At 51.6% G+C, this 24725-nt stretch overlaps 7 protein-coding genes across 7 annotated transcripts; 3 read left to right on the top strand and 4 right to left on the bottom strand.

The window, feature by feature from the left end:
• Positions 1–309: 309 nt before the first annotated feature.
• P168DRAFT_263714 (DENN (AEX-3) domain protein) lies at positions 310–3440 on the bottom strand (the record flags this gene model as incomplete). Its single annotated transcript, XM_024834817.1, has 2 exons — positions 2774–3440; positions 310–2676 (listed from the first exon to the last, which is right to left on the bottom strand). Exons 1-2 carry the CDS (start codon positions 3146–3148, stop codon positions 310–312), a joined length of 2742 nt encoding a protein of 913 aa, XP_024697922.1. The 5' UTR covers positions 3149–3440.
• Positions 3441–4345: 905 nt separating this feature from the next.
• P168DRAFT_34844 (uncharacterized protein) lies at positions 4346–5104 on the bottom strand. Its single transcript, XM_024841886.1, has one exon. The coding sequence runs from the start codon at positions 4972–4974 to the stop codon at positions 4477–4479; it is 498 nt and encodes a 165-aa protein (XP_024697921.1). The 5' UTR covers positions 4975–5104; the 3' UTR covers positions 4346–4476.
• Positions 5105–7773: 2669 nt separating this feature from the next.
• P168DRAFT_34834 (P-loop containing nucleoside triphosphate hydrolase protein) lies at positions 7774–8569 on the bottom strand. Its single transcript, XM_024841885.1, has one exon. It carries the CDS (start codon positions 8389–8391, stop codon positions 7846–7848), a length of 546 nt encoding a protein of 181 aa, XP_024697920.1. The 5' UTR covers positions 8392–8569; the 3' UTR covers positions 7774–7845.
• A 1227-nt stretch (positions 8570–9796) lies between these two features.
• P168DRAFT_287377 (uncharacterized protein) lies at positions 9797–10453 on the top strand. The gene has a single exon (XM_024836559.1). It carries the CDS (start codon positions 9885–9887, stop codon positions 10383–10385), a length of 501 nt encoding a protein of 166 aa, XP_024697919.1. The 5' UTR covers positions 9797–9884; the 3' UTR covers positions 10386–10453.
• A 213-nt stretch (positions 10454–10666) lies between these two features.
• On the bottom strand, positions 10667–15789 carry P168DRAFT_324308 (ubiquitin-binding serine/threonine protein kinase VPS15). Its single transcript, XM_024840817.1, has 3 exons — positions 15508–15789; positions 15333–15453; positions 10667–15285 (listed from the first exon to the last, which is right to left on the bottom strand). The coding sequence occupies exons 1-3, from the start codon at positions 15719–15721 to the stop codon at positions 10818–10820; spliced, it is 4803 nt and encodes a 1600-aa protein (XP_024697918.1). The 5' UTR covers positions 15722–15789; the 3' UTR covers positions 10667–10817.
• Positions 15790–16567: 778 nt separating this feature from the next.
• On the top strand, positions 16568–20361 carry P168DRAFT_301855 (uncharacterized protein). Its single transcript, XM_024838578.1, has 16 exons — positions 16568–16726; positions 16807–16944; positions 17009–17563; positions 17618–17898; positions 18011–18098; positions 18149–18191; positions 18270–18290; positions 18351–18399; positions 18460–18544; positions 18606–18624; positions 18696–18710; positions 18819–18847; positions 19197–19272; positions 19367–19401; positions 19458–19521; positions 19600–20361. The coding sequence occupies exons 1-16, from the start codon at positions 16608–16610 to the stop codon at positions 20059–20061; spliced, it is 2079 nt and encodes a 692-aa protein (XP_024697917.1). The 5' UTR covers positions 16568–16607; the 3' UTR covers positions 20062–20361.
• A 2052-nt stretch (positions 20362–22413) lies between these two features.
• On the top strand, positions 22414–23860 carry P168DRAFT_324306 (putative C2H2 finger domain protein (Ezf); the record flags this gene model as incomplete). Its single annotated transcript, XM_024840816.1, has 4 exons — positions 22414–23172; positions 23228–23404; positions 23455–23528; positions 23589–23860. The coding sequence occupies 4 exons, from the start codon at positions 22414–22416 to the stop codon at positions 23695–23697; spliced, it is 1119 nt and encodes a 372-aa protein (XP_024697916.1). The 3' UTR covers positions 23698–23860.
• Positions 23861–24725: the final 865 nt, after the last annotated feature.

Genomic DNA, 24725 nt, shown 5'->3' with positions numbered 1-24725 from the left:
ATCACAAGTCTGACAATAATACAACCCTATCAAAAGGGTAGATCAAGAAGAGTAAATAATCCTCCACTAGAGTTAATCGAGTCTCTTCCGGGTAATAGCGCAAAGGCAAAGAGGCGTAAGTGGGAATATCCAAACAGAAGAAAAGAAAAGGTATAATGAAGACAAAACTTCAAAAATAAAAAGATAAAAAAAAAAAACAAAAGATAGAAAAAAAGTGCTACTGCACAACTCGCTCGAATTAAAACGGAGGAGCAGATGTCGTGTCAAACTCGTTGAATACAACCGTTGCATCATCGAATGATGTCCCGATTATGCGACCATGCGAGGGTTGCTGGCCCGCATGAGGTTCTCACTGTTCTGCTTGGACAGCGATCCGCTGGCGGTGTGGTCGTCCAGACCGTCGGTCTCGTGAGCATGCTCGTCGTCGTCCTCGACGATCCGGGTCGGGATCTCACCCGGCCCGTACTGTTGGCTCGAGCGCTCCGGGAAGGTCGAGCTGCTCATCATCGACATCGACGTGCTGGAGCGGTTGTGCACCAGGTCGGGCGTGGGGGGCACGCTGGAGCCGCGGTGGTCGGGGTGCAGCGAGTGGTTGTCGCCGTCGCCCATCTCACTGCCGTCGCGGGTCGACCGGCCGTCCAGCGTGTCGCTGGGGGCCAGACGGCTGTCGCTGCGCTCGATCTTGGCCGAGTCTTCGTCGTCCTCGGCGTCCTGGGCGAGCTGGAGGCCCTCCACGGCGGCGGCGCACTGCTCGCTGATGCTGCGGATGATGTCCGAGATCGAATCCGTCTTGTCGCGCAGGTAGCGATCCGCGACATCGGTGATGCTGAGACGGGCGAGGCGGTTGCTGCCACTGCCCATGCTCAGGAGGTGCTGCTCGAGCTCGGGGGTCATGTTCGGCATCGCCTTGGTGGGCGTCTCCGACGCGGGGCGCGAGGGGGTCGACTCCCGCGGGGTCTCGATGTCGGCCTGGACCTCCTTGGTCTTCTCGACGGCGGCCTCCTGCGTGGCGAGTTCCTGCAGCTCGGTGGCGCTGCCGATGGAGCGAACAATGTGCTCCATGTGGTGCGACTGCCCGTTGATGAGGCTGCGCAGGTGCAAGACGACGCGCTGCGCGTCGTCGCGCTGGCGTGCCAGCGACGAGTTGGTGTGCTGCAGCGAGGAGAGCTCGTTCTGGTTGCGCTTGCGCTCCCGCTCGAGCTCCTCGGCAATCTCCTGCTGGAGGACCAGGGCCTCGAGCGCGTCGTCGCGCTGCTTCTCGGTGCCCGACAGACGGAGCGTGAGACGCGCCACGTCGTCCTTCTGCTGATCGATCATGCCGCTGAGGCGGCGGTTCTCGCGCTTGTGGGTCTCGATCTTGACCTTGAGCTCCGAGGTCTCCTTGGTGAGCTGCTCGGCGAAGGCCTGGAACTTGAGGAACTGCTGCTTCCAGGTCTCGAGCTCCTCGACCAGGAAGTTGTTGCGCTTGGTGACCTTGCCGATCTCGGTGTCCATGCGTCCCTTGAGGTTGATGAAATCCTGCCAGGCCTCCATGGCGTCGCGGGAGTACTGGTTGCGCTCGCGCACGATCTCGTTGAGGTGGCGCATCGAGACCTTGGTCATGAGGGGCTTCTTGACGGAGCCGCCGAAGATGGCCTTCATGCCGGTGTTGCGGCCCAGCTTCTCGCACACGTGGTCCATGATTCCCATGACGGAGTCCTGGTTCCACCACTCGGGCTCCTGGACGCTCTCCACCTCCCCGCGCATGACGATGATCTGTCCGGCGGGGATGAGTTTGCCGCCGGCATAGGCCGAGCGCAGATGGGGCGGGACGCCGGTCGGGGTGATGTCACCGTTCAACGCCTGCGTCAACCGGTTGATGAACTTGGTACGCTGGCCCGGGTTCAGCACGTTGGGCGGGCTCGAGGTGAGCACAAAGTTCCGATCCAGGTCAACGACCAGAGCATCCGAGGGGGCGTTGAAGAGCGTGCGGCATTCCGCCGTCACACCGAGGATGTACGGGCCGGGCTCTTGCACCAGTTCCTTGATGTGGCGGGCGTGCACCATCGGGACGTACAGGCCACTCCATTCGTAGACCCGCACACAATAGCGAATCGTCTCGGCGGCGATGGTGAGCATGGCGGAGTAGTGACTGACGAAGATGATGCGACGAGTGGGGGACACGGCCGCCTCGATAACGCCCACGATGTTGGGGATCGACAGGCAGTTGAACAGGGGCCACATGGAGAAGTTCTGGAAACCGGTGGGCGACGAGGGGAACTGGTAGCACAGGGCATAATCTTTCATGTCGATGCGGACCAGGTCATTCAGACGCGGGGCGGGGAAGCTCAGGATGCGGGACACCTCTTCGGCGTGGAAGAGGTTGGTGGCCTTGTTCCAATGGATCCACATGCCACGCAGGTAGTCGCCCAGGAGGTCGTAGAGAGGGTATCGCGAGAGGAAGCTCAAGCAGTAGGGGATCCAGTAGGTCTCGTCGGGGCTGTCGTAGTAATCCGATTCAGTCTTCTTTCGCAGTTCGCGGATGGTTTCGGCGCGCTTCTCGTCGGCCCGCGACCACACCCGGAGGGCGATACCGTAGAGAGTGTGGGAGGAGTCCTGCTGCAGGACGAAAGCGTGGTGAACGCAGTGCGGCTGGCTCTTGCCAGTGCAGATTTCGACATCATGGGGGAAACAGGCCTGTTCTGTCAGTCATATTTCCCTTCTCTCCGCTTTCTTCGTGAGAGTCACAAAAAAAAAAAAAAAAAAAAAAAAAAAAAAAATTTAGGGGACATACCCGCATCGCCGAGTGCAAGGACTTGGCCACTTCATTGTCCTGTTCCAGACGGGGACTGCTCCCCAGAATCTCAGGCAGCCAGAACTGACCGACGGCACCTTTCATATGACCGATCTTGCCCTGAGCGGGAGCGGGGGCCTTGACCCATTGGGAGGGTTCGCGGCCCACGCCGCAGACCATGTAGGCATGGGTGAGGGTCTTGGGGGTGCGCTGGGCGGGTTTGGCATTCATTTGCGAAGGGATAGGCTGGGTGATGCGGGAGTGAAGCGAGGAGGTGCGACTAGGAACGACCAGCGAATTTTCTCCTTGATCGCGAGTGACGGGGCGGTCGCGGGTGGACGGACGGGTGATGTGGTCTCTCAGAGACGGACTCATGATGATGGCAAGGTCCCAAGGAACGGACGAACTAGCGTGTGGGTAGGGACCGTATATAGTTTTCTTTTTCTTCTCTCAGAATTCAAGTCCTCAACCGCAGGTTATGAGGAACAGGGTAGGTTGATATCGAGTGAAGGCGAAGGACAGATACAACCCCAAGAGGTATAGGGATTGAACATTAGCTGGACAGGAGGGAGTTTTCCTGACAGCAATTGTAGCACTGCTAAAGATGTCTCTTCGACAGTCGAATAAGACAAAAAAAATAAAAAATAAAAATAAAAAAGAATGAAAAAGGGGTGGGGATGCAGTGGGTAAAGAGAGAGAGAACCGACGGCACGAGTCGAGACCAAACACAGAGAAGGATGGGAACACTAGACGGTGATGAACATTTCCCAGGCTAATCAACACGTCTTGTAAAACCGAGGCTCAAAGACGGGGAGAAGCGAGGAAGATGTCTCTGACCGTGGGTGAATGGAGAGATGGGGAGGGGGTAGTGAGAAGAAGAGGAAGAGGAGGGAGAGGGGAAGTAGAGAGGAGGAGAGCGAGAAGGGGAAAAGTATAGGGGTTGGTTGCTTAATACGGGATAGTAATGAGGAGAGGAAACTTAATTCTGGACGGGTACTTCTCTGCAGTAGCGAACTCCCAACTAAGGAGGTACCTCAGACGGAGATAAGCCAGTCCCACGTATTGGTTGGAACGGTGGGAGACACTAATGTTTCCCCACTAAACCTCGTTGGTTTGGTGGATCTGATTTAGTATTGACTAGGTTGGTTCTTGACGCTTTCTTTGATTGTTTTTGTTCGCTCTGGTTTCCAGAGTATAACGGACGCGCATATGGATCCACATGATATATTCATATAATATACGGCGTAATATACTATATAAATAACTATTAAATTACCTCCATCGGATCTCACATCCCAGTCGGTACCTCAGAATCTCACCATGCAGGTACTCGCGGATGAACACCCTGAACCAATCCATCATCCATTACCCCTGGGCCCGTGCGCAGAGTAAGAAACTGGAAGAACCACTTGAGAACCAGGTCAGAACAGGCAGACCGCTAGACTCCGAACCGGTTTCTCGACGGGGCGGCTCGGCGTCGCCTCTGTTTCCCACGCGAGAATGGATCTTCCCACGAGCCTTGAACCAACCAAGGGGATGGAAGGAATGGAATGGACGGGAAATGGACGGGAATGGTCGAGGAATATGACAAATAGCTGGGGAACGGTGGATGCTCCTTGATCTGGTCAAATTATTATTCTTTTTTTCATACCCACACCCCCTCTTCAATCTTCCCTGTTGGGCATGGCTAACTACCGACTGGGCTAGGCTGCTGGATTGGACGGTAGAGTCGGCTCGCCATTTACAGTGCACTGAACAAGGAAGGGATTCCTTCCTTCCCTTTCTTGTTGGTTCGTCTTATAGAACAACACGACGACTGATGCGAGGAATCTGCATCTCTTGCAGTGACTTTGTCCGGACAATGCACCGGCATTGATCCTGCAAGGGGAAACCATCCCACCTTTTCGGATTGTTATTTGCTGACATGACACCAAAGACAGGATCTCCGGTGGGAGGTGGCAAATGGCAATGCTGAAGGCAGGCAGAGATCTCAAGCAGCCAGGGATAGAGCACTGGACAGTGGGAGGCCCGGTCGGGGTTTTCCGACCGACGATCTTCATTTGCATGGACTGGCTGCAGTTCCTGTTCGTGCTCGCTATGCAGCGATGACTATTCTGGTGGCTAGACATCCCTGTTTGATTCAGCCTTGATATTTCATATGGTAGCAACCATCCAAGCCTGTGAGTGCCTTGGGGAATCATTTGATACAATACCTAGGGATGGGGATGAAGTAAGAATAAGGTAGGGAGAAGAATTCAGACGAGAAGAAGTTAGAATTCCAACCAGCCTCGTTCCAACCCATCCAGACCGAAACCAGGAATCGCAACGATTGACACAATCGCCTTATGACATTCTTCCAGTGTAACCATCTCCTCCAAAACAGAGCCAACCCGAAGGATCAACCCTCCACAATGCAACCCATCAGAATAGTAGACAGTAATCCTACCACTGATTCAGTCACTCAGCCCGTAAGAAGGCTGAAGCGACCGACCGCGCGTTTTCTCCCGTCTCTCGCCCAGATCCACCGTAGCGAGTCATATAGGAGGATCGATCCTACAAGACACCACCGCCAATTTCGAATCATGTGGCTGTCATCAATCGAGATACTTGCTGAATCCGACGCACTCCGTATATACTGTATAGAGTAGTAGAAGCATGTCGATCTCACATGGACGCCTCCCCCCTTCCCCATTAAGGGACCTTCTCCACGGATCTGATCGAGCAGACGCACGGTAAAATGAATCGTATCGATCTCGTTCCCTCCCGAGGCAGCTGAGGGAAGGCAAACACATGGATCGATGTACTATTCTTAGTGATTCTGTTAGACCTCCACAACGAGATACTGTCAGGGGAAGAAGGGTAGATATGTCGCATGACGCATTGCCTCTCTACCTTCAGCTAGAAGTACTGCGTAAGTTCGTACACAGAATAAGAAGAGAGAAGAAAGTGGATCAAGGCAATCGTGGAGCAGACTGCAACCACGGTTGACGAAGTTTGGTATTGATTCCTGATTAGTTACAGTAGTACTTAGTAGGGGGAAGACGGGAAATAACCACGGTCAGCTACCGTCACCCGCATCCAGATGTAGAATTCGATCGGATGAGCGGGTCAGAACCATGGAACGGAGCTGATAGTTTTGATCGGAATTGTAGAATCCGGATGTGCTAAATTTGAGAAATCTGGTCTGGTCTTGATCAAAGCTGAAGGTCTGGACAGTTCAGTAGACTCTACTCTTGTCTATTCCTGAGTAATGGGTGTCATTGTTCCATCGTGCACTATTGCTATCATTCCTCATGGCTGTCTGTCACTATCCCTGAATGAATCTACGAGTGCTCAGCCAGCCTGCCTTTGCGAGTCATGGTCGTCGGGCTAGATCAATGGTATCCAATAAATCATCTACTATGGAAACACTCTAATTATATTCATGATACATTATACCATCCAATACACCATCACCATTGGAACCACAATAAGAATCAACGGTGGTTGGGTTATGCGTATCACTTGGGATGTCCTCATTGTATCCTATCGCGATCTGGCTAATAGCGACCAGTAGACAATAGTACTGATTTTTTTTTATCCCTACCATCTTCTGTCATACACCCTACAGTTATTGAGACACAGGGAAGGTTCGTACATGTTATGGAAATACCCACAATCAACACAATCAAATACGGAGTACTCCGTACTTCGTACTTCGTACCCAAAAAGAAAGAAGAAAAGAAACCTCAACTGTCAACCCCCGAACAAAATAAAATCCCCGACATCATTCCTTGCATGTCTCTCCCCAATCCCCCCCGAAGCAACACACCAAAACCGCCCAGAATGGCCGACCCCCCCATTTCATCCCCCCTAGCGTTTCACCATAAATCCACACCTTCACCTGCTCATTCTATTCTTCCCCTCTATCTCCAAAGTCTCCGCACTGACACCCCTTGACACCCCTCAATCAAACACAGATCAACCGGGGCATCAGGTCATCCATGCATAAGCGTGTCGGGAAACGGGGCTTTTCAACGCCGTCCCAAACGGACGGATTGACAGGTACGATCGTTATGCTGCTATGGCACGGTGGCGCCGTTTGTCTCACGTCGATTGAAACAAGACAACTGGATTCTCGACTGTCTCTCTCAAGCGGGGGACATTCGACCTGTCACTTTTGGTTTCGGTCTTTCATTGTGGGAACGGGACTGACAGATTCGAGGAGGTTAGTCGGTGGCGTTATATATAACACACACTCGGAGCACTCCGTACCTATATCCGAATAATGAATGTCTTGTAATATATTAACTGTTGGTGTAAACTGAACGGCCTGATATAGCCTTACACTGGCCATATATAACCAACTGTTGGATTGGCTTATGTCCTGTCATCTACCAAGTCCTTTCTAGAAGAGCCCCCGTTTCAACGGTTCACCCGTGAGAGTCGCATACACTGGATAGTCGATTTGGGTGTTTTCATCATTTGCACTGAACCTGCTACGGACAGTGTCAACGGTGTGAGCCACTCCAAATGACGTTCTGGAGAGGTTAGTGGTAAGCTTGATATTTATTTAGTATAAGCTCCTCAGTACGGCGGGCTACTTTAATCAAAAAGATATATTCTGTATTGTGGAATATCTATTTCCTTTAGTGTCTTATAACTTGATAAGCAAACGCGAAAGGACCGAAGAAGCCTGGTCGTACTTCGAGTGGTCATACATCCTCGAATTGCAAATCGACAGCGAGGGTCCGTCTCTAGATGAATGTCCTCCGATATCCACGACGACAACCGGAAGGTTAACTGTTGACAAAAACCATGATCATGACACTTGTGTGCTCTGCAAGTAACCTGTCACCAATCCCTCCGAGAAAGATCCCTGGTATTACCGTGGATGTTTCCATGTAGGCACTGCCTTTTTTTCATTTACATGCTTGGAAAAGAGTGATACATATCCCATTGCTGGAGGTGGGAGAAAACCCGCAGAGACGGTGCGGTTGTATATTCGGGTGTAAATCCCAGTAAGCTTCAACACTACTCGCATAGACGAAATCGTAAGATAGACAAGACAACCACCCAATAATGAAACCAAGTCAAGCATCACCTTCAGCATGGTGCCTCCTCCACAGTCTGCGGAAAGCGGTCTCCTGCTGCAACAGTTGCTCCGGGTCTCCCAGCTCCACCAGCCGTCCCTGTTCCAGGACGGCAATCTGATCAAATCGGCGGATTGTCCATAGCTGGTGTGCAATGACCAGAACAGTCCGACTGACAAACCTCGTGTTGATAATCTCCATCACACGCGCTGCCGTGTCGGGGTCCACATTCGCGGTGACTTCGTCGAAAACGACAATCGGAGCCTCGCTGAGGAGCACCCGTGCGAGACAAAAGAGCTGCTGCTGCCCACGGGACAAGGCCAGGGAGTCCGCACTTGCGTCCAGGCCGCCTCGGGCTGAGACGGTGGGCCAGAGGTGGACCTCCTCGAACGCGGAGATAATGGCTTCCTCCGCGTACTGCGAGAATGGATCCATGTTACTGCGGATGGACCCCGGCAGGATGAGGATGAGTGGATCTTGAGGCATCGCGGTGATGGCACGGCGGCGAAGGGCGTTCAACAACCCGGAGGTTACCGATAACAGCATTCATCTCAAACCATCCTTCATGGCTAGGGGAATTTCGAACGGTATCAGAAGAGGTGCGATTGTATAAAACTGGCGATCTGGTACAGTATTCTAGCGACGGCTCTCTTCGATTTATCGGTCGAAAAGACACGCAAGTCAAAGTCCGTGGCCAGCGCGTGGAGCTAGGCGAAATCGAGACTGCCATCAACCGGGCTCTGCCTGGAACACTCGGCGTTGCAGTTGAGCTTGTCAAGGGCCCTTCGACTGGAGAGAATGGCAACCTGGTTGCATTCATCGCTTTGGGCGGTTCCCAGGGCGAATTGGTCCATCATCGCAATTGTGCCGGCAATACGACCTTCATTATCCCGAGCCCGGATATGCAGACCGTGATATCTCAGTTGAAACAAAGCCCGTCAAAACACATACCAAGTTACATGATCCCGACGCGGTACCTCATCCTTCATGAATTGCCAGTCACTCGGAGCCAGAAAGTTGATCGCCAACTATTACGCGGTCACGCATTGGCCCTTTCTCCTGAAGAACTGGACCTGTATTCCTCGGTGGGATCGCCTGAAAAAAGGCCACCATTCAATGGTCGGGAGGTCATGGTTCGCCAGATTTGCGCAGGTGTGCTGCACCGGACAGCCGATTCACTAGGTATGGATGATTCGTTCTTTGATGTAGGGGGCGATTCAATCGTTGCTTTAAGTCTTGTCCATGAGGCTCGCAAGAACGGGGTCAACTTCACTGTTTCTGACATCTTTACGTACCCACGTTTATCCGACCTGGCCGCCGTTTCCGCCCGAAACAGTGCACCGAAGGGCAGCAGTCTTTCCAAAAAGGAGGGCAAATTAGACCCGTACCTGCTCCTTGAGAATCCCAACGACTTGTCAAATGCTCTGGCTGGGTTTGGCTTGTCGACAGATGCCGTACACCTGATTCTCCCCGCTACGGACGGTCAAGTCATGCGATTGCACGAGCAATTCCACCATTTTACCTTCGAGCTCTCCGGAGCCCTTGACTCTGATCGACTGGAAATTGCATGCCGCACCTTACTCAGGCGCCACGAAATACTGCGAACCATCTTCCATCGCATAAATGGCACGTTGTGTCAAATTATACTCCAGGACTTGGATTTCTCGCTGGCCCGTCGAGAAACCAGTAACCTGGATACCCAAATCGACGGCATCTGCCATGAAGACGATATCCCGCCTCCGGCACTAGAGATCCCGATCACAAAGTTCACGCTTGTCCGGGAATCACCAGATCGGCACACCCTGATTATGAGGCTCTCGCATGCGCAGTACGACGGGTTCTCGATAGAATTGCTCGTCCAGGAGTTGAAGTCACTTTACGTCGGTCAGACCCTGCCCGATACCACAGCATTTTCGGATCATGTCCATGAAAGTATGCACCAGAAGATAAGCCCTGATGCACGAAGCTTTTGGAGAGCGCGTCTGGAAGGGTCTTCAATCAGCCATCTCGGCCGTCGCGGTCCGGGCGACAATGTCATTATGTGCCAGGAAGAGCATGGAATCACAGCAGTAAGTCGCACGGTGACTAGTCCATCGGTCCAAGGTATTACGGCTGCGACTATCGTCAATGCAGCTTGGAGTCTTGTCCTTTCTCAGCGGACAAATCGACTGGACGTGTTATTCGGCATCGCCACCAACGGCCAGAACGGCTACTCCTCGCGAGGCGGGAACCTCATCGGCCTCTGCATGAACCAGATGCCCATGAGGGTGAGGCTCGACCACTCCGAGACCTTCCAGGGCCTGCTTGAAACAGTTCAGCGCCAATACATCCAGGCCATGCCGTTCGAGCTCGTCGAGCTGTCGGACATCGCCCAAATCTGCGATCTCTCCCAGGCTACAGACGACAAGGTCGAGTTCGGCTCTGTGGTGGTGGTGCAGAACGCCAACGTCAACACCGACGCGCCCTTTTCCTTTGGTGATGCGCAGTGCATCCGCGGGCACGTTATAAGTCGCACCTTCCTAACATTGTTGCCCTCATAACATGCTTTTTTCCTTTTTCTTTTCTTTTTCTTTTTTTTTTTACTTTGATCTGGCTTCATGTGCTTCATTTGTTGTTGAATGTAATAGAGTCAGAATACTAAATCCAGCTGAATGATTTGACTGATTGTCGAATACCACATGTTTCTATTCTACAAAATAGCATTACCCCCCCCCCCCCAAAACAACGGCCAGATGCTTTTCTACAAGTTTTTTTTTTTCTTTTTACAACGTAGAAAATGGGATGTCTTGACAAATCTCCTAGAATTAGATACCACCTGTACCTTATAATCATGGTGTGGATTCGACCATCATATCTCTATCGATTAAATTCAGTAATCTATCTAGCTGTGCCACCACCCGCATGGCGATATTTTTTCCACCTGCCTCCCTCAATAGTCCTCTCTGGACGCAGGGGTGCCCCTCCGAGGAGAGTCATTGAAACACATAGACCATCCCCGCTCGGTCCACACTAACAACCATCCCATACGGCACCCGCAGCACGGCAACGTCCTGGATGAAGTCCAGGTGGCTTTTCAGCAACTGCTGCTGCTGCAGACTGATGACCGTACTGCGAGGCAGTCGCCCGCCGCCGCCCCCCTTTCGATTATTCCCGCCCTTGCTCGCCGCGGAAGACGGCGGAGGGCCAGGAATATGCTCGGTCGTCACCACGAGCGACCCCCTAGGCTGAGACATGTCATAACGCGGCTTTCCCGTTGCCCCACCGTCCGAGACAACGTCCAGCCCGCTGACAATAGTCGACAGCTCCGGGCGCGCCAGGTCCCAGAAGCGGATCTTGCGGTCGCAGCCCCCAGAGATGATGTACCCGCAACGCGTGGTGCCGCTGCTGTCCCTGCCGTCGTCGGGGCTGTCGAACCCAACCGTAAAAGTGCAGATACCTGCCGGCGCAGCGCCCGCAGCTGACGGCCCGGACGCCTGGTCGACGGCGCCGGGGGCCGCGGGGCTCTCCGTCGCGAACCGACTCAGCATGCCTTCGGGGCGGTCGCCCTCCACATGCCAGGCGGCGTACTCCTTGGCGGTTGCGTAGGCGTTTTTCGCCGGGCTGTCCTCCGCGCCGCCTGAATCGGCCACGTAGGCCTCGCGACAGAGGACCTTCTCGATGTCCCAGACGGTGACTTCGTTGCCGTGCTTGCCGCTACCTGAGACGCAGACCCATCGCCCGCGTCCCTTGGTTGGATGGACTTGCAGGCGCTGGATGGTGCTTGAGCCCGGGAGACCCCAGGCCTTGAGACGGACGCGGAAGCGCAGGTCCCAGAGGTCGAGGATGCCGTGTGTGGTACCGATCAGCAGCCAGTTGTGCTTCCGGTCGCAGCAGAAGGTGGTGGGCGTGCCGTGGTGGACCGGGTTTTGCAAGGTGTACGCCGGGAGCATGGTTTTCATGTCCAGCGCCACCACGCGGCAGGTATTGGTCACGATGAGAAGCGTCGATTGGGCATCCACGCGGAAGTGCTCCATCCAGACGGCGTACTCCGCCGATCCGTCGTCGGCCAGTGGAAGTTGGTACTCGCGTACAAGTTGCAGTTTCCCGTATCGGACCGTGTCGTTGACGTTGTGGTAATCGACCTTCACGGCGTGGATACTCCCGTCGTCGGCACCGCTGACGAACGTGTAGGTGTTTTCAATAAAGGTCAGGGTTTTCACCTTGGCCTCTGTGGAATGACGGTATGTCTGACGTGATCTGGGTGTCAAGTTTCTCTCCAGCCGCGTTGTATCCCAGACCTTGACGGTGCCATCGTCGGATCCCGTGACGAAAAAGGAGTGGTCTGGGGCCACGACGACTCGGTTCACCGGCCCGCGGTGCTCTCCGAAGATGGCAACAAGGCCTCCCGTCGGCTTCCAGACCTTATTTGCATCGTCTTCGCTAGCTTTCTTGATTGGTCGTCTAGTGTCGATGTCTTTAACATAGGGCCCGAGATCAAAGAAATCAGTAGGGTAATTTTCTGCGAACACGGAATCCAGCAGCCGAAGAACTACAGGATCATCTCCTCCGTAGGAATGGTTGGCGTGGTATTGAGGCGGGCTCGCTTTTCTGTCAAGCGTACTTGGCTGGGCAGACGGCTGAGGGCTTTGCGTTGCTTCGCGCTGAGAGGGGATATCCACTTTGCCAAACGCGTTAGCAGCACTGGTACTTGTTTCTGCATCAGCCTTGGCGATGTCCTTCCGGTTAAGTAGGCTCATAGCGCTGGACTTTCTATGTACTCCACTGCTCAGGAACTTTATTGTGGGATTTTCGGGGTCTGTTGGTGTTGACGGGCTCTCCTGAGCGGGACTGTTCCCACCAGGTGAAAGTCTGCGTTCAGCATCGGAGCCAGGTGGTGATAATGGTCTTGATCCAGGGACCGCGCTTGGGGAAGACGCCACCGGTGAAGATGTAGCTGACTGTTCCGCTCGAAGAGTATCCACGGTATTCAACCTTGGAGGGACCGTAGAAGCGTCCGACTCTTTCGGTAATTGACTTCTGGTCCTCTGATGTTTGCGACGAGTGTTCCCGTTCTCGATCGTTGTCGAGGCATCAAGCAGTGCGTCAGCGATGGTGTGTGGCTTGCGCTCCCTAGGCTCGCCTTTACTGACGGACGACTTCCGTGGCTTGATGTTTTGATTCTTGTCAAAGAAGACGGTTTGCGGGGTGACTCCCTGCTGCGTCAAAGCGATGATGTTATTGAGGGAAGACGTCGCATTTTCACCATCTGCCGTTTGACGCGCAGAAACTCTCCAAATGTACTCTCGGAGAGCGAGTAGCTTGAAATCATCGTCGGGAACCATTCCCATGTTCCGTAAACGTGTAATCCACTGCTCATCTTCCTCGGTTTTAGCCTGGGCACTAAGAGAAGTGTTTGTGCCTTTCTGGCCTCCTTTGGAGGGACCGCCGTTCCCGCCAAGATTGGACATTCCATCCCGCATGGCCGACTTCCAGAACAAGCCTTTCTCCGCCTTAGAAGCCCATACGAACGCCAATTCATATACGCCTCTGGAGAGAGGTTTCTTCAGAGCATCGAGGATTTCCTCCTCGGTGAAATTCAAAATATTCACCTTGAGGAAGGGTCGAATAAGAGGGGAAAGTATCGAGAATTTATCAGCCACTGATAAGAACTTCGTTGAGCTGACCACTAGATTCACCGCTGCTTCACGGATCCAAATGTTGGGATGGACAAGGAACCGCACTGTGATGTGAAGGATGTCCCAAGTCGTTGATCGCTGGAGCAGACCCAGATCACCCATGGAGGCAAGGGACCGAAGCACTCTTTCCACGACGAATTCTTCGGGATCAGTCATTGACTGGACCATGAGGGGCAGAATGTACTGCTCCAAACTTGTAGATCCAACATAGGCTGCAACCCCAACGACAGCCTCGAAGAAGGCACACTTCAGGATCCAATCCCGATCATTCAAGTATGTGTTCAAGTGACTCAGGATAACCTCGTTTGTCTTGATGTTCCCGAAGAACACGCATAAACTCGATACCGACCCGAGAAAAGCACGACGTACAGAAGCATCACTGTCAGTCAACAGGGCCTTCGTATGGGCTTCGAAATAGTCCAGAAGGTCCACCCTAGCGACATCGTAGAGGTTGTGGTAGGTGGCATCTTCAGTCCATCTTGGCTCCGATCCAGCCGGTATCAAAGTCGGTAGCCGAGTATCAGTGCGGAGTGCTTGGATCAAATCCAAGAATCTCAGCGAAGATTGGGCGAGAGAGGCGATACACGACGCATAGGCCGCGCGAACAAGTGGGGAGGGGCTTGAGTTGGCGCTGGGGACAAAGGGCTGGATTCTTGGGAATATGTATTCCGAAAAGAGATAGGCATTGACAGGTGATACCACCTGAACCATTTCTAGAAGCTGCGCAAGGGCTCGTATGGCAGCAACTCGCACCGAATCTGTCCGATCATTGAGAAGCACCATGATGTAAGGGAGAATGCGGTCCAGCTTGTCTTCGTCCGACAATCTTTCGGCAAATGCCAAAAGAACATCACAAGCCTTCACGCGCACCGAAGACTTGGACGTATTGCGTAAGCTCGATACAACCAGCGTAAGGAAAATCAACACGCCATCGTCGAGCGGAAGCTGCGACTTGGAGTTTGGGTTCCCATAGTGCGGCAGGTCAAGTTGCACCGGCAAAGTATTACCGGTGAGCGTCGGGGTGGTGCGACTAGAGCCATCTTCCTTAGGCTGGGGGGTTGCGCCGAGGAAGTAAGATATCTTGTCGAAATCCAAAAAAATCCTCTCAATCCGATCATCAGCCTCCCCCCGGTTTGCAGACGCAGCATCGACTTGCGTTTTCCCAGAGGACGGGTCTGTCATGAGCGACATGTACTGGTGAAGAAAGCTGTAAAAGTAGTCCGGGAAAGCCTTGTTCTTCCAGAAATTCAAATATTCTTCCGCCGAATATCTCGACTCCGGTTCAAGCTGGATCATGTGAAGGATCAAAGCTCGGATCTCGGGGTCCTCGACCTTGGCCAGAGTATGTTCTGGACTGTATTCGCCTTGGCGGTATTTATACATTTGATGCAGCGTGAATATTGGCGACTCTAGGAAGAGTTCTGCAATCACACATCCAGCGCTAAATATGTCCATGGCCCAGTTGACACTCTGACTCGCCGGCTTATCTCCAGCCATCAGAAATCTCTCCGGGGCCAGATAGCAGGTTCGTCGCCCCGATGCGTCAAAATAGAAATGAAAATCGGCTGGGTTGTCTTCGGGAAGATACGTCGGCTTGAAAGACGACGAAAAGTCCGAGAGATACACCCAATTCCACGACGTAACCAAGACACTCTCTGTCTTGATATCGCCGTGGAAAACATCCAACGAATGGCAGTCCCGCAGAGCGCACAGAAGCTGGAATGCAATCCATTTCTTCTCAATGTCCTCTGGGAACGGACGGGTACTGTTTCCGTCAGACTTGTCACAATGACCAGGATACACACGACATACCTCATCCTATCATAGAGCGAACTATGCATGTATTGGCGGACCAGATACCCGCAGATGCTGGTCTCCAATATTCTATGATAGCTTAGCGCATTAGGCACATCCGACAGCAGCTTGCGTTCCCCTACAATACATGGTTAGAGTGTCCATGGCGACCAATCAAGAGAGGTACACATACGATTGATGGCCTTCACATAAGGCGCCAGCTCCATGCTGGGGTAAGGCTTCACTATTACCTTTACTAGAACGAGGCCATTTTGCTGTCTTGCTCGTATGCTCTTCATGAATCGGCCACCGCCCATAGACTTCTCATACGTTAAGTCCGACAATTCGGGAACATCGATCCCCGCCGAACCCGCCGACAGGGTCGTGAGGGAGTAACCTTGGCCCATGATGTCGATGTACCTTCATCTCACAGGCAGAGTAGAATCCGATTTCACCATGCACATCAAGAATGATGGGATTATGGATGATCGATATAGCGGCTCTACACGCTGATCTCGACGAGCAATCGAAATTCAAGGCTGGATGGAGTTTCCGATGAAGGTTGATGAGATGAAGTCAGTTGACGCGCTTGAGCAGTCACATGATGACGGGCGGTGTGGGTCTCCGATCTTTTTGCCGTGATGATCCAAGATGTTTTGATTGAACAATTAGACATACTTTCATTTTGTTAGATATGATAGATGTACTTGAGATTTGATCTGATGATGTTAAGCTGGAAATAGTTGATGTTGGTTTATCCTCGTTCCTTGTCTCTTTACAAATACCTTATTAACACTCCACTAAACCATGCCTGAAGTATATGGGCGGTTATATATATTGTGTTAGATAAACATGTTCGCTCTTCAGGCCAGTGAACCAACTGAAATTCAAACTCTAATAACATACTCTATTTGGTTGTACATATAAAGGAAAGTTAATGGAATCAATAAAAATTTGATATAATGTATGCAATATATGAATGTTGTATGTGTTAATGGAGAGGTGCTTGTAAGCGAGATTAGGATTAAGATTACAAATTTTTTTTTTTAGACATACTTGTCAATCAGATGACAGACCAAGTGTTTAGTTTATATATTCACTGCTGTCTTCCATAGTATGGATAGTATCTCGAACGGTCTGATTCCTCTGGAAATGCGTTATCTCTGATACAAATAGTGCCAAGACACGTGGGGAAGTGTACTTCACAAGCTAAATCGCGGCGCGGAGCTCTGCTCAACCTCCCAGCAGCCAGCTTTCCTTGGCAGCCCACATCAATATCAGGGTTCCCACGGAATGGCTTCATCAATCATGGATTCGTCCAGCCAGTCACTTCCACCGGAAACCGGGGTCCCGGAGATCCCGATCATCGAGGACGAGGAGCCGCTTATCGATGTGGTCCGGAAATTGTACAAGTAATTGCGACGTTCCCGACCTGCCTCCATCTAGTCCAAACCATCAACTCAGGATGTTCTGACCTGTATGGCTTTTCCAGTTTTCTCATACTAGCTATATGCGATGTCTCGTATACGTTCGACCAGATGAGGTCGACGCCCCATGGGCACAACCTCCGATGTTTGATACATTCCCTGGCGGAAGAGTCCCGCAACCCCCGGATCATTTCCGCTTTGATGTAGGTCAACATGTACCAGTCCTTTAGCTTTTGGTAATTGTGAAGATCTAAATCAACCTGGTAGGATCTTAAAATGGCAGTTCAGCAAAACCGCTGAATGGGACTGGGGATTGAATGAAAGCCGTGGGTATGCGTGCGAGTACATCGCTTGGCAATTCTTGTGCCATCTCGACCAGCGTGAGACTATCCAGTTTCTGCTGAAGGAGCTCGAGACCCCAACTCCGTTTGGAAACAACTTCGCTGGAGTTGATAGGGACCCCTTCGGCCTTCCACTACGTGTTGGTGGCCAAAATCGTCAAGACGAGGGCGTGAGAACCCCATTATTATTACAATCGTCTTCCTTTTACCGTTTCTTTGGCGGAAGAAGGCAAGCCACGGGGTACTTTGATGAAGAGGGCCAAGAGGGTGACGACGCGCCAAAGCGGGCTTACGAGCTAGAAAGGTATTCCTTGTTCTTCGGACTCAATGCGCTCGAAATTGCAGTTATCGCCCAAGCAAAGAAATTTCTGAGCCAAAAGGTCGTCCAGAGGGTCACGGACAAAATCTGGAAGGGAGAAATTGTCTTTTGGGATACTCTGAACGTGCATTCGACCAAGAGACCGCATTTCTTCGACAAAAGGTAGAGCGTCGCGCGCGGGACTCACGGACCGTCCCCTGCTGATGTTTGATATAGTACATCGGATCTCTACTCACGTCTGCGAGTTCCAGTATACCGCAAAACCTTCGAAGCCGCTTTTTTCGTCTCTTTCCTGCTGCTATACTATGCTGTATTAGTCGAGAGAAAGTCAACCGGCATTGGGATATTTGAAACCCTGATGTATTTCTGGATTGCTGCCTTTGCATACGACGAGCTGAGTGACATGGCAGACGCGGGGATGCTCTTCTATCAGATGGACTTCTGGAAGCTTTGGAATCTAGGAATCATGGGCACAGGCCTGGCCTTCGTTGTGGCGAGTGAGTCACTAGCCCCTTGAGAATCTGCCTTGCAGAGCCCCGTTGAATCCCAGTTGGGTGACACAGCTGGTGCTACGATCCAACTTGATTTTCTGACTCGATCGGCACCTAGGGATCGTTGGGTTAGCGAAAGAAAGTGGTTACATCACCGATCTATCGTTTGATATACTCTCCTTGGAGGCTCTGTTTCTAGTGCCTAGGCAAGACTCGCCCTCATTCGGCGCTGTACGAGGCTAACACGGGTGAACAGGATATGCTCGCTTGTGAGCTTGAACTCGTACTTTGGGAGTCTGGTATGTCAGAACTAGCGACATCGCGTAGAAGGACACCATGTGCGGGAACAGCCACTGACAGTCTGCATGGACCCGTAGATACCAGTTCTAAAGGAGATGGTAGCACACCCGGCTGATCGAGTGGGGCACTGTTGAGCAAGGCTGATATGATGGGACCAGACTAAAGCATTTTTCCGATTCATGCCTGTGGTAGTGGTCTTGTACATCGGTGGGTGGTCCCGATCCACCTGGGAGGGGGCGCGAACGCCCGATGCTAAATCGTCTGCAGGGTTCCTGACAACCTTCACGATGCTCGCCCGTGACCGACTTTCCCTCCGGCAAATGTCATGGATCCTGGTGAAAGTCTTCTTCGGGTATGGCGGTGAACCCCCCTCTAGAAATCGTTCGCTTTTTCTGACTGACGCTGCGAGGCAGATCGAATGTGCTGGGCTTTGTTCGTTCCTCCTGCTTGTTGTGGAAAGTGTTCTTCAAACTGACCGGGTGGCTGGAATGATTGGATATTAGGACATCGCTCATGATGTGAGTCTGTGCGCCAAGCGGCTGTCATGCAGTCGCAATGGCAACTTCCAGGGTTTTTGAAAAATTGGTTGGCTCTCGCGTTTAGTTGACTGACGCGCTAATTCTTAGATTTCCCCGATCTTCGGCTACGTTTTGATGTAAGTTTCTCTCTTTCGGTCTTCCCTCGACGACTGCGCCACAGGGACTGTGGAAAAGTCGGTCGCATATGCCTTTAATCACGTTTTACCTGTGCAAGCGGTTATGATACCGCCGATGGGTGTGCAAACTACCTTTTGGAGTGACGTGGGCAGCATGGATGGCGCATGATGCTTGATCGTCATGGACATGTTGGGGTTTGCACAAGCCACAGCATGCAACAGAGCCCTGTCGTGGTCCTTGGCATGGACCTGGACTTTTGGGAAATGAATTTCCTTTTCATTTTTTTTCTCTGTTGATTTTCATAAGGAAAGTAAAGAGAAAGAGGGTAATACTAATCAAGCCATACAGGTTGATGTTCGTGTGCATGACGAACTTGCTCCTCATCTCTTCGTTGGTATCCCTCATGAGTATGAGCTTGGAAGGGGTATGTCCAACGGGAAAGATTATCCCATTCGAACATTATTTGATTTGTCAGAGAAGGTGCTAACTGGGAGTTTCTTCCTAATTTCCTTGGCCAGGTTATGTCGCATGCACGGGAAGAATATCTTTTCCAGTTAGACTCCTGCCCAATTAGACCAGTATGGACGCGCTAACCAGTGTGGAAATAAGACTTTCAATCTATGTGCTGGAAAGCAGCAATTCCCGCCGACTCACCCATTTTTTGCCGCCTTTTGTCAGTTCTATGGATTTACCTGGGTTTTCATCTGGATTTTGATAGGATGACAGATTACTAACAGAGCCCACGACGCAGAATCTCATCCCCCTCCTTTGTATCCGACCCATGAGGCTTTTCCTCTCTGCAGGGCACATCCGCCGAGTCCGCATCATTTTGCTCCGGGCGACGCATCTCCCGTTTGTTGCATTGATCTGGGCCTATGAATCTAGCCGCCGGCACTTCCCGCGGCGGCGACAGAGTCAGTTTCCCCTGAGGAGTGTGGCTCCCAGGAACAGTCTGAGTCGGCCGTCGTCGACGCGGACCGGACGGGCACCCTCCACGCAGCGCCCTCATGCGGCCTCTGGGCTCGCAACCGACGTTCGTCCGCTGGGCGCTGGCAAACCTAAGGCTCACACTAGCCCGGGACCGCATCCCGAAGCGCGCGGCCTAGACCCAGGACGTGCTGACATCGCGGATATGATCGACGAAGTGGAACAATTGCGGACCCAAGTGGAGCGAGTGGCCGCTACGGTGGCCTGTCATCAACGAGGACGGTAGGGTGGACAAGGCAGCAGGCCACCTATTTTGGTGGGGTAAGGCTGTCCATGCCCACAGAAGCCATGATGATTTGGATGGCAACCTTTGCAGGCAATTTGGAATTGTCTGAAATCAAGAGGGGGAACGTGTAGTGGAGCGAGATTAAATGCACGCACCGGGACAGGGACGGCGTCAGGGCCTAATGGTTAGCGTGGGAACCGGTCACGGACCAACTGGAACTGGAGATGGTTCGAGGTGCAGCACTATGTCATTTAGTTGAATTAGTAGCAAGGAACTTGTGGTTGATGTTCATACCGGTATGAGACCGTCTTTTTTTTTTTTCTTTTTCTACTTCTCCTGTCATATCTCCCATTCTTTGTGATTTATTATTCTCCCTTCATTTTATCATTCCCTTTGTATGGTTGTTGATTCATATAGTTATTTCTATACAATATTGACTGTTTGATAAATACAGTGTATCCAGTCAACCGGTATTTTTGGTACGGACGGGGTAGCAGATACATATATCCAGGACTATATTGGACATCATTAACAATGAACAATCACGCCAGAATAATAGCGACCAGAAGATAATGCGGGACAAAGAAAGTCAAATAAATTAGACCCGTTCATATTATCAATCCAAAACACAGACAATTCTAGGGTCAAAGATTATTGCCCCTCAGCCCATCCAGGCACCTCGTACCCAGGCTACAATGGAGACCTTCTCGAAGTAACATTCCCTTCCCCGTACCTGACAGGGAAGGATGGAACCGATAGGGAAAAAGGGAAAAAAAACAAGGCAGATTGGCCAGCCCAGGAGCCCCTGAAGCTGGGGGAGATGTTCCATACGATACCATACGGTAAGATGGAGGTACCAGGTACTTTGGCCACACTCGCATCACTTCCTCGTTAGTTACCTTAGGTATTGCTCTCAGTTGGCTTTCATCAGTATCTCACTGGCTCTGGATATTCCATCCTGCAGCTTCTTTCTTCCACTTCTTCTCCTCCTCCCCTTATTTTCCCGGGTTGTGCGGCTGTGTTTGCCATTCAGCACGGGCGACACGCACTGCTGTTTTGCCAAGGTAAGTTTCCAGACTGTCGGGTCCGATCTAAACCTATCTGGTTCTGGTGGAAGGAATGTGCAGCCAGTGGTTTCGCCCAGCCGGTGGTGATCGGGACCGTCAGGCGATCCCATAGGGTAAGGAGAAAAGATGGTGGTCGACGGGTCAAGAATGGAGTCCGTCACTAACACAGGCAGTGCTTCAACTCTCCTGTCGACAAATGAGTCTTTCCTCGGGCTTTTTGGGGATTCCCCTGTATTCTCGCAATCCTCTCCCCTCTTCTCCCTCCTCTTCTCTCTAGTCTTGTCTCCCCCCCCCCACCACCACCACCACTACATCCCCCCACCCCCCTGGTCTGGTCACTGCCCATCTCCCCCCCCTGTACTTTCACTGCGTTGTGCCAATCTTGTCTAGGCTCTCCGGAACTTGCATAGGTCCGTTAGGCCACAATCATGACGGCTAACTGCCAATCCAGGGAATCTACCTGCTCAATTTATTCCATGGACGACAAATATCACGCCGTTCTGCCTAGTTTTTTGGCCTGATCACACTTATCCGGCGCTAAATGGCGGTGCATGTTGATGATATTATTCGATTGATTATATTTCTTCTTATTATTAATCTTTTTATTGTGGTCATTATATTATGATTATATTATGTTTTTTAAACTCGATTTGATTGATTTTGATTTATTTATCGCTGTCTGGAGACTGCAGAGATGCGCTGCAGTCAAGCGGATTCGGGCTTCCCCAAGGTTAAGCCTCCCACACACACACCTATCCCCCCCCCCCCCTCCTCTTCCTTACTCTCCGCCGCATTCATGCACATCGATTCCACGAATCTGCCTTACCTGACCAGGCGTCAAGGGTGCTTTACTCCTCTCCACGATATCGATGCAGCGGACGCCTTCCTCCAATGATTCTATGGCTTATTCCGTTGCTTTCTTTTTCAGCCTCTGTTCATGTTCGCCACTACTTCGTTCAACCTGCAGCCAAGCTGTTGAGTAGTTTTATTCCTATATAGATCCCCTTATAACGCCTCTCTGCTCTTGCAAGTTAGCCCTAGTTTTTTCGTCTTACCACATTTGACCTTGAGCGTGAGAGCGTGAGAAAGAGGAAGAGAATTCCATTCCAAACAACCAGTCAGACAACTCTACGCAGAAAAACCAACCGGACACTCGCACGGACTTCTTTTGATACACTCATTGGCCAATCCTCGCTTTCGTTGGGAAAATCTTTGTCTACTGTTCTGCTTCGTCTCCTTTGTGTACAATCTACTTGTCCGGGGGCTATCTCACCGTTCCACCAACATGGACCGTAAACCGACCTCGTTTCATCCACCCACTTCTCTTGCCCCCTTACCATCCGATGACCACATGGTGCTAGGAGCCACAGCAACCTACCCATCATCGACCACAGCAGTGTCGAGTTACCCATGCGATACGCACTCGTTGGTGGGCTTGGGCATCTCTCACGGCGAGATGCACACTCCTGTCAGCAACTTGTCCGTCTACACCGCACCCGAGGCCTTTGCGTATCCAACAGCAACAACAACAGCCAGCTGGACTACCCAGTCGATGGTTCCCGGGCCCCTTTTCGACAACACCATGCACGTCGGCCATCTGTCACCCCCAGCCACCTATGAGCCGTTCGTTGACCGCACCGACGACTCGACCTCCCCCATGAGCTACTACAGCAGTCAGGCTCTGAGCGTCTCATCCAGCTACGGTCCTATGGTGGATATGGGGTCGAATCCAGATGGAATGACTCATGCGTTTCGATCGTGGTCGAATACCCCTGTCCCTGTTGCTGGTGGCCTCGCCGACGACGGGGTCGAAGTGAAAACAGAGCCTGAGGATACGTTCGATCTGCCCTCGGTGGCGGAGACTAACGAGACTGTGGAAGACTCATTATTCAACCAGTGGCACAAGCAACAAAACCTCTACAGCGTCGCCCCCAGCTATTACCCACCGCCTGCGTACCATGCCAATGTGGTGAAGTCGGATCCACACGAAGACAGTCTCGTGAGTGAGGTTCGCAGGACCTCACCATCAAACGCATACAAGAAGGTAATACACGAAGTTCTGCAGTTGTTGTGGCCAGATTGCTAAAGATCTCCCGTAGGGGATGCCCAAGCCAGACGGCTGTACCTGCACGGTGTGCGGATACCACTTCACGCGACGTTCCAACTGCATGGAGCATATGAAGAAGCACGATCCCAGCCGCAAGCGAACCTTCATCTGCAATCTTTGCGGCAATACGCTGGGGCGAAAGGCCGACCTCAACCGGCACATCGATAGTGTAAGTTCAGCAGTTCATACACGGGGGACTACCCACTGAACGGGAACCAGATTCATCTCGGATTACGGAAATTCGGCTGTGAGAAATGCGGTCAACGTTTCACGCGACAGGACATACTGAACCGGTAAGTCTGGACGAACTGTCCCTCGAGATTGTGTCTATACTAATACAAGTAACGTGCTAGACACTCCGCCGACGGCTGCTACCAATCCGTCCGAAAAGCGACCCGCGCGAAGAAAAGCAGCAGGGACCAGCAATCGCAGTCCCCGGAGCATTCGTCGAAACATGATTAGACACGTTGGAATACGCTGGACAGGGCGACTATAGATACGATTTCGAAGCGGGCCATTTTCGCGTTGATCGCGAATGGCGTGGCTTCTACGAATTAACGGCCGAGCGATTCAATCACCTATATACCTATCTACCTATCGATAAAGGTCATACGACGCATAGTGTTAGCAATTGGGTGGACTTTTTGCTTGTTTGTTGCGGTGGATGCTGTTTCTTTTCTCATCTCTTTTCTCTCTCTTTTTTCTTCTCGCTTATTTTCTAGCTTTTTCCTTTTTTTCTTGATTTATTCTGTCTCGATATCAATATGTCGCAATATCACTTGATATAGCATAGCATTCCGGCTATAGACTGCGGGTGATATGCATGCATGGCGGGCCTATGCTGAGCTGAGCATGAGGAGTTGGAGCTGAGCTACTATACTGAGAGTTGGTCGTCTGGTGTCTGGTTCAACCATAGATTTGATCCACCTTGTTTCTCTGATTGAAATCATCTTACTATTTTTACGTTTTTAGCATTAGCACTCTGTCTGTTTACCGAAGAAGTTTCAACGATTGTTCATTTGACGCTGAATTTGAGTCTACCAGCAATAAGCGACTCGACTAGTCATAATTATGATTTGATGTCCTACTAATCAAAAACATGCAGTACTACTTACCTAGGACTAGACAGATCTTCAGCATAAAAGGGGAATAATTCTAAACCAGCAGCAACAATAGATCCAACTGGAAAGGATAGCTAAGCTCCACCCATCATGAAAACCGGATTTAACCACAAGGACGTCAGTAATTTCGTTCATACTCACATTCATAAGAACAATGAAAAGAAACAAAGAAAGAATAATGAAGATCGTCATCCCAATTACAATCCCAAATCCAATTCCAACCGACGAAAATTCCACATTCCATGCCAAAAGCAAAACCACTAAAACCGTTCCCCCCCAAAAAGTGACCAGAGGAAGTCTGCCTCCACGCTAAGATGCTAACTTAATAGGCAGTACGGACTGGTAATAGTGGCGGAAGTCCTCTCCCGC

This window comes from Aspergillus campestris (genome assembly GCF_002847485.1).
Source record: "Aspergillus campestris IBT 28561 chromosome Unknown P168scaffold_1, whole genome shotgun sequence".
In the NCBI taxonomy this organism is placed as follows: domain Eukaryota; kingdom Fungi; phylum Ascomycota; class Eurotiomycetes; order Eurotiales; family Aspergillaceae; genus Aspergillus; species Aspergillus campestris.
The sequence above is the reverse complement of the archived record's forward strand: the minus strand, read 5'-3'. Positions and strand labels throughout refer to the sequence as shown.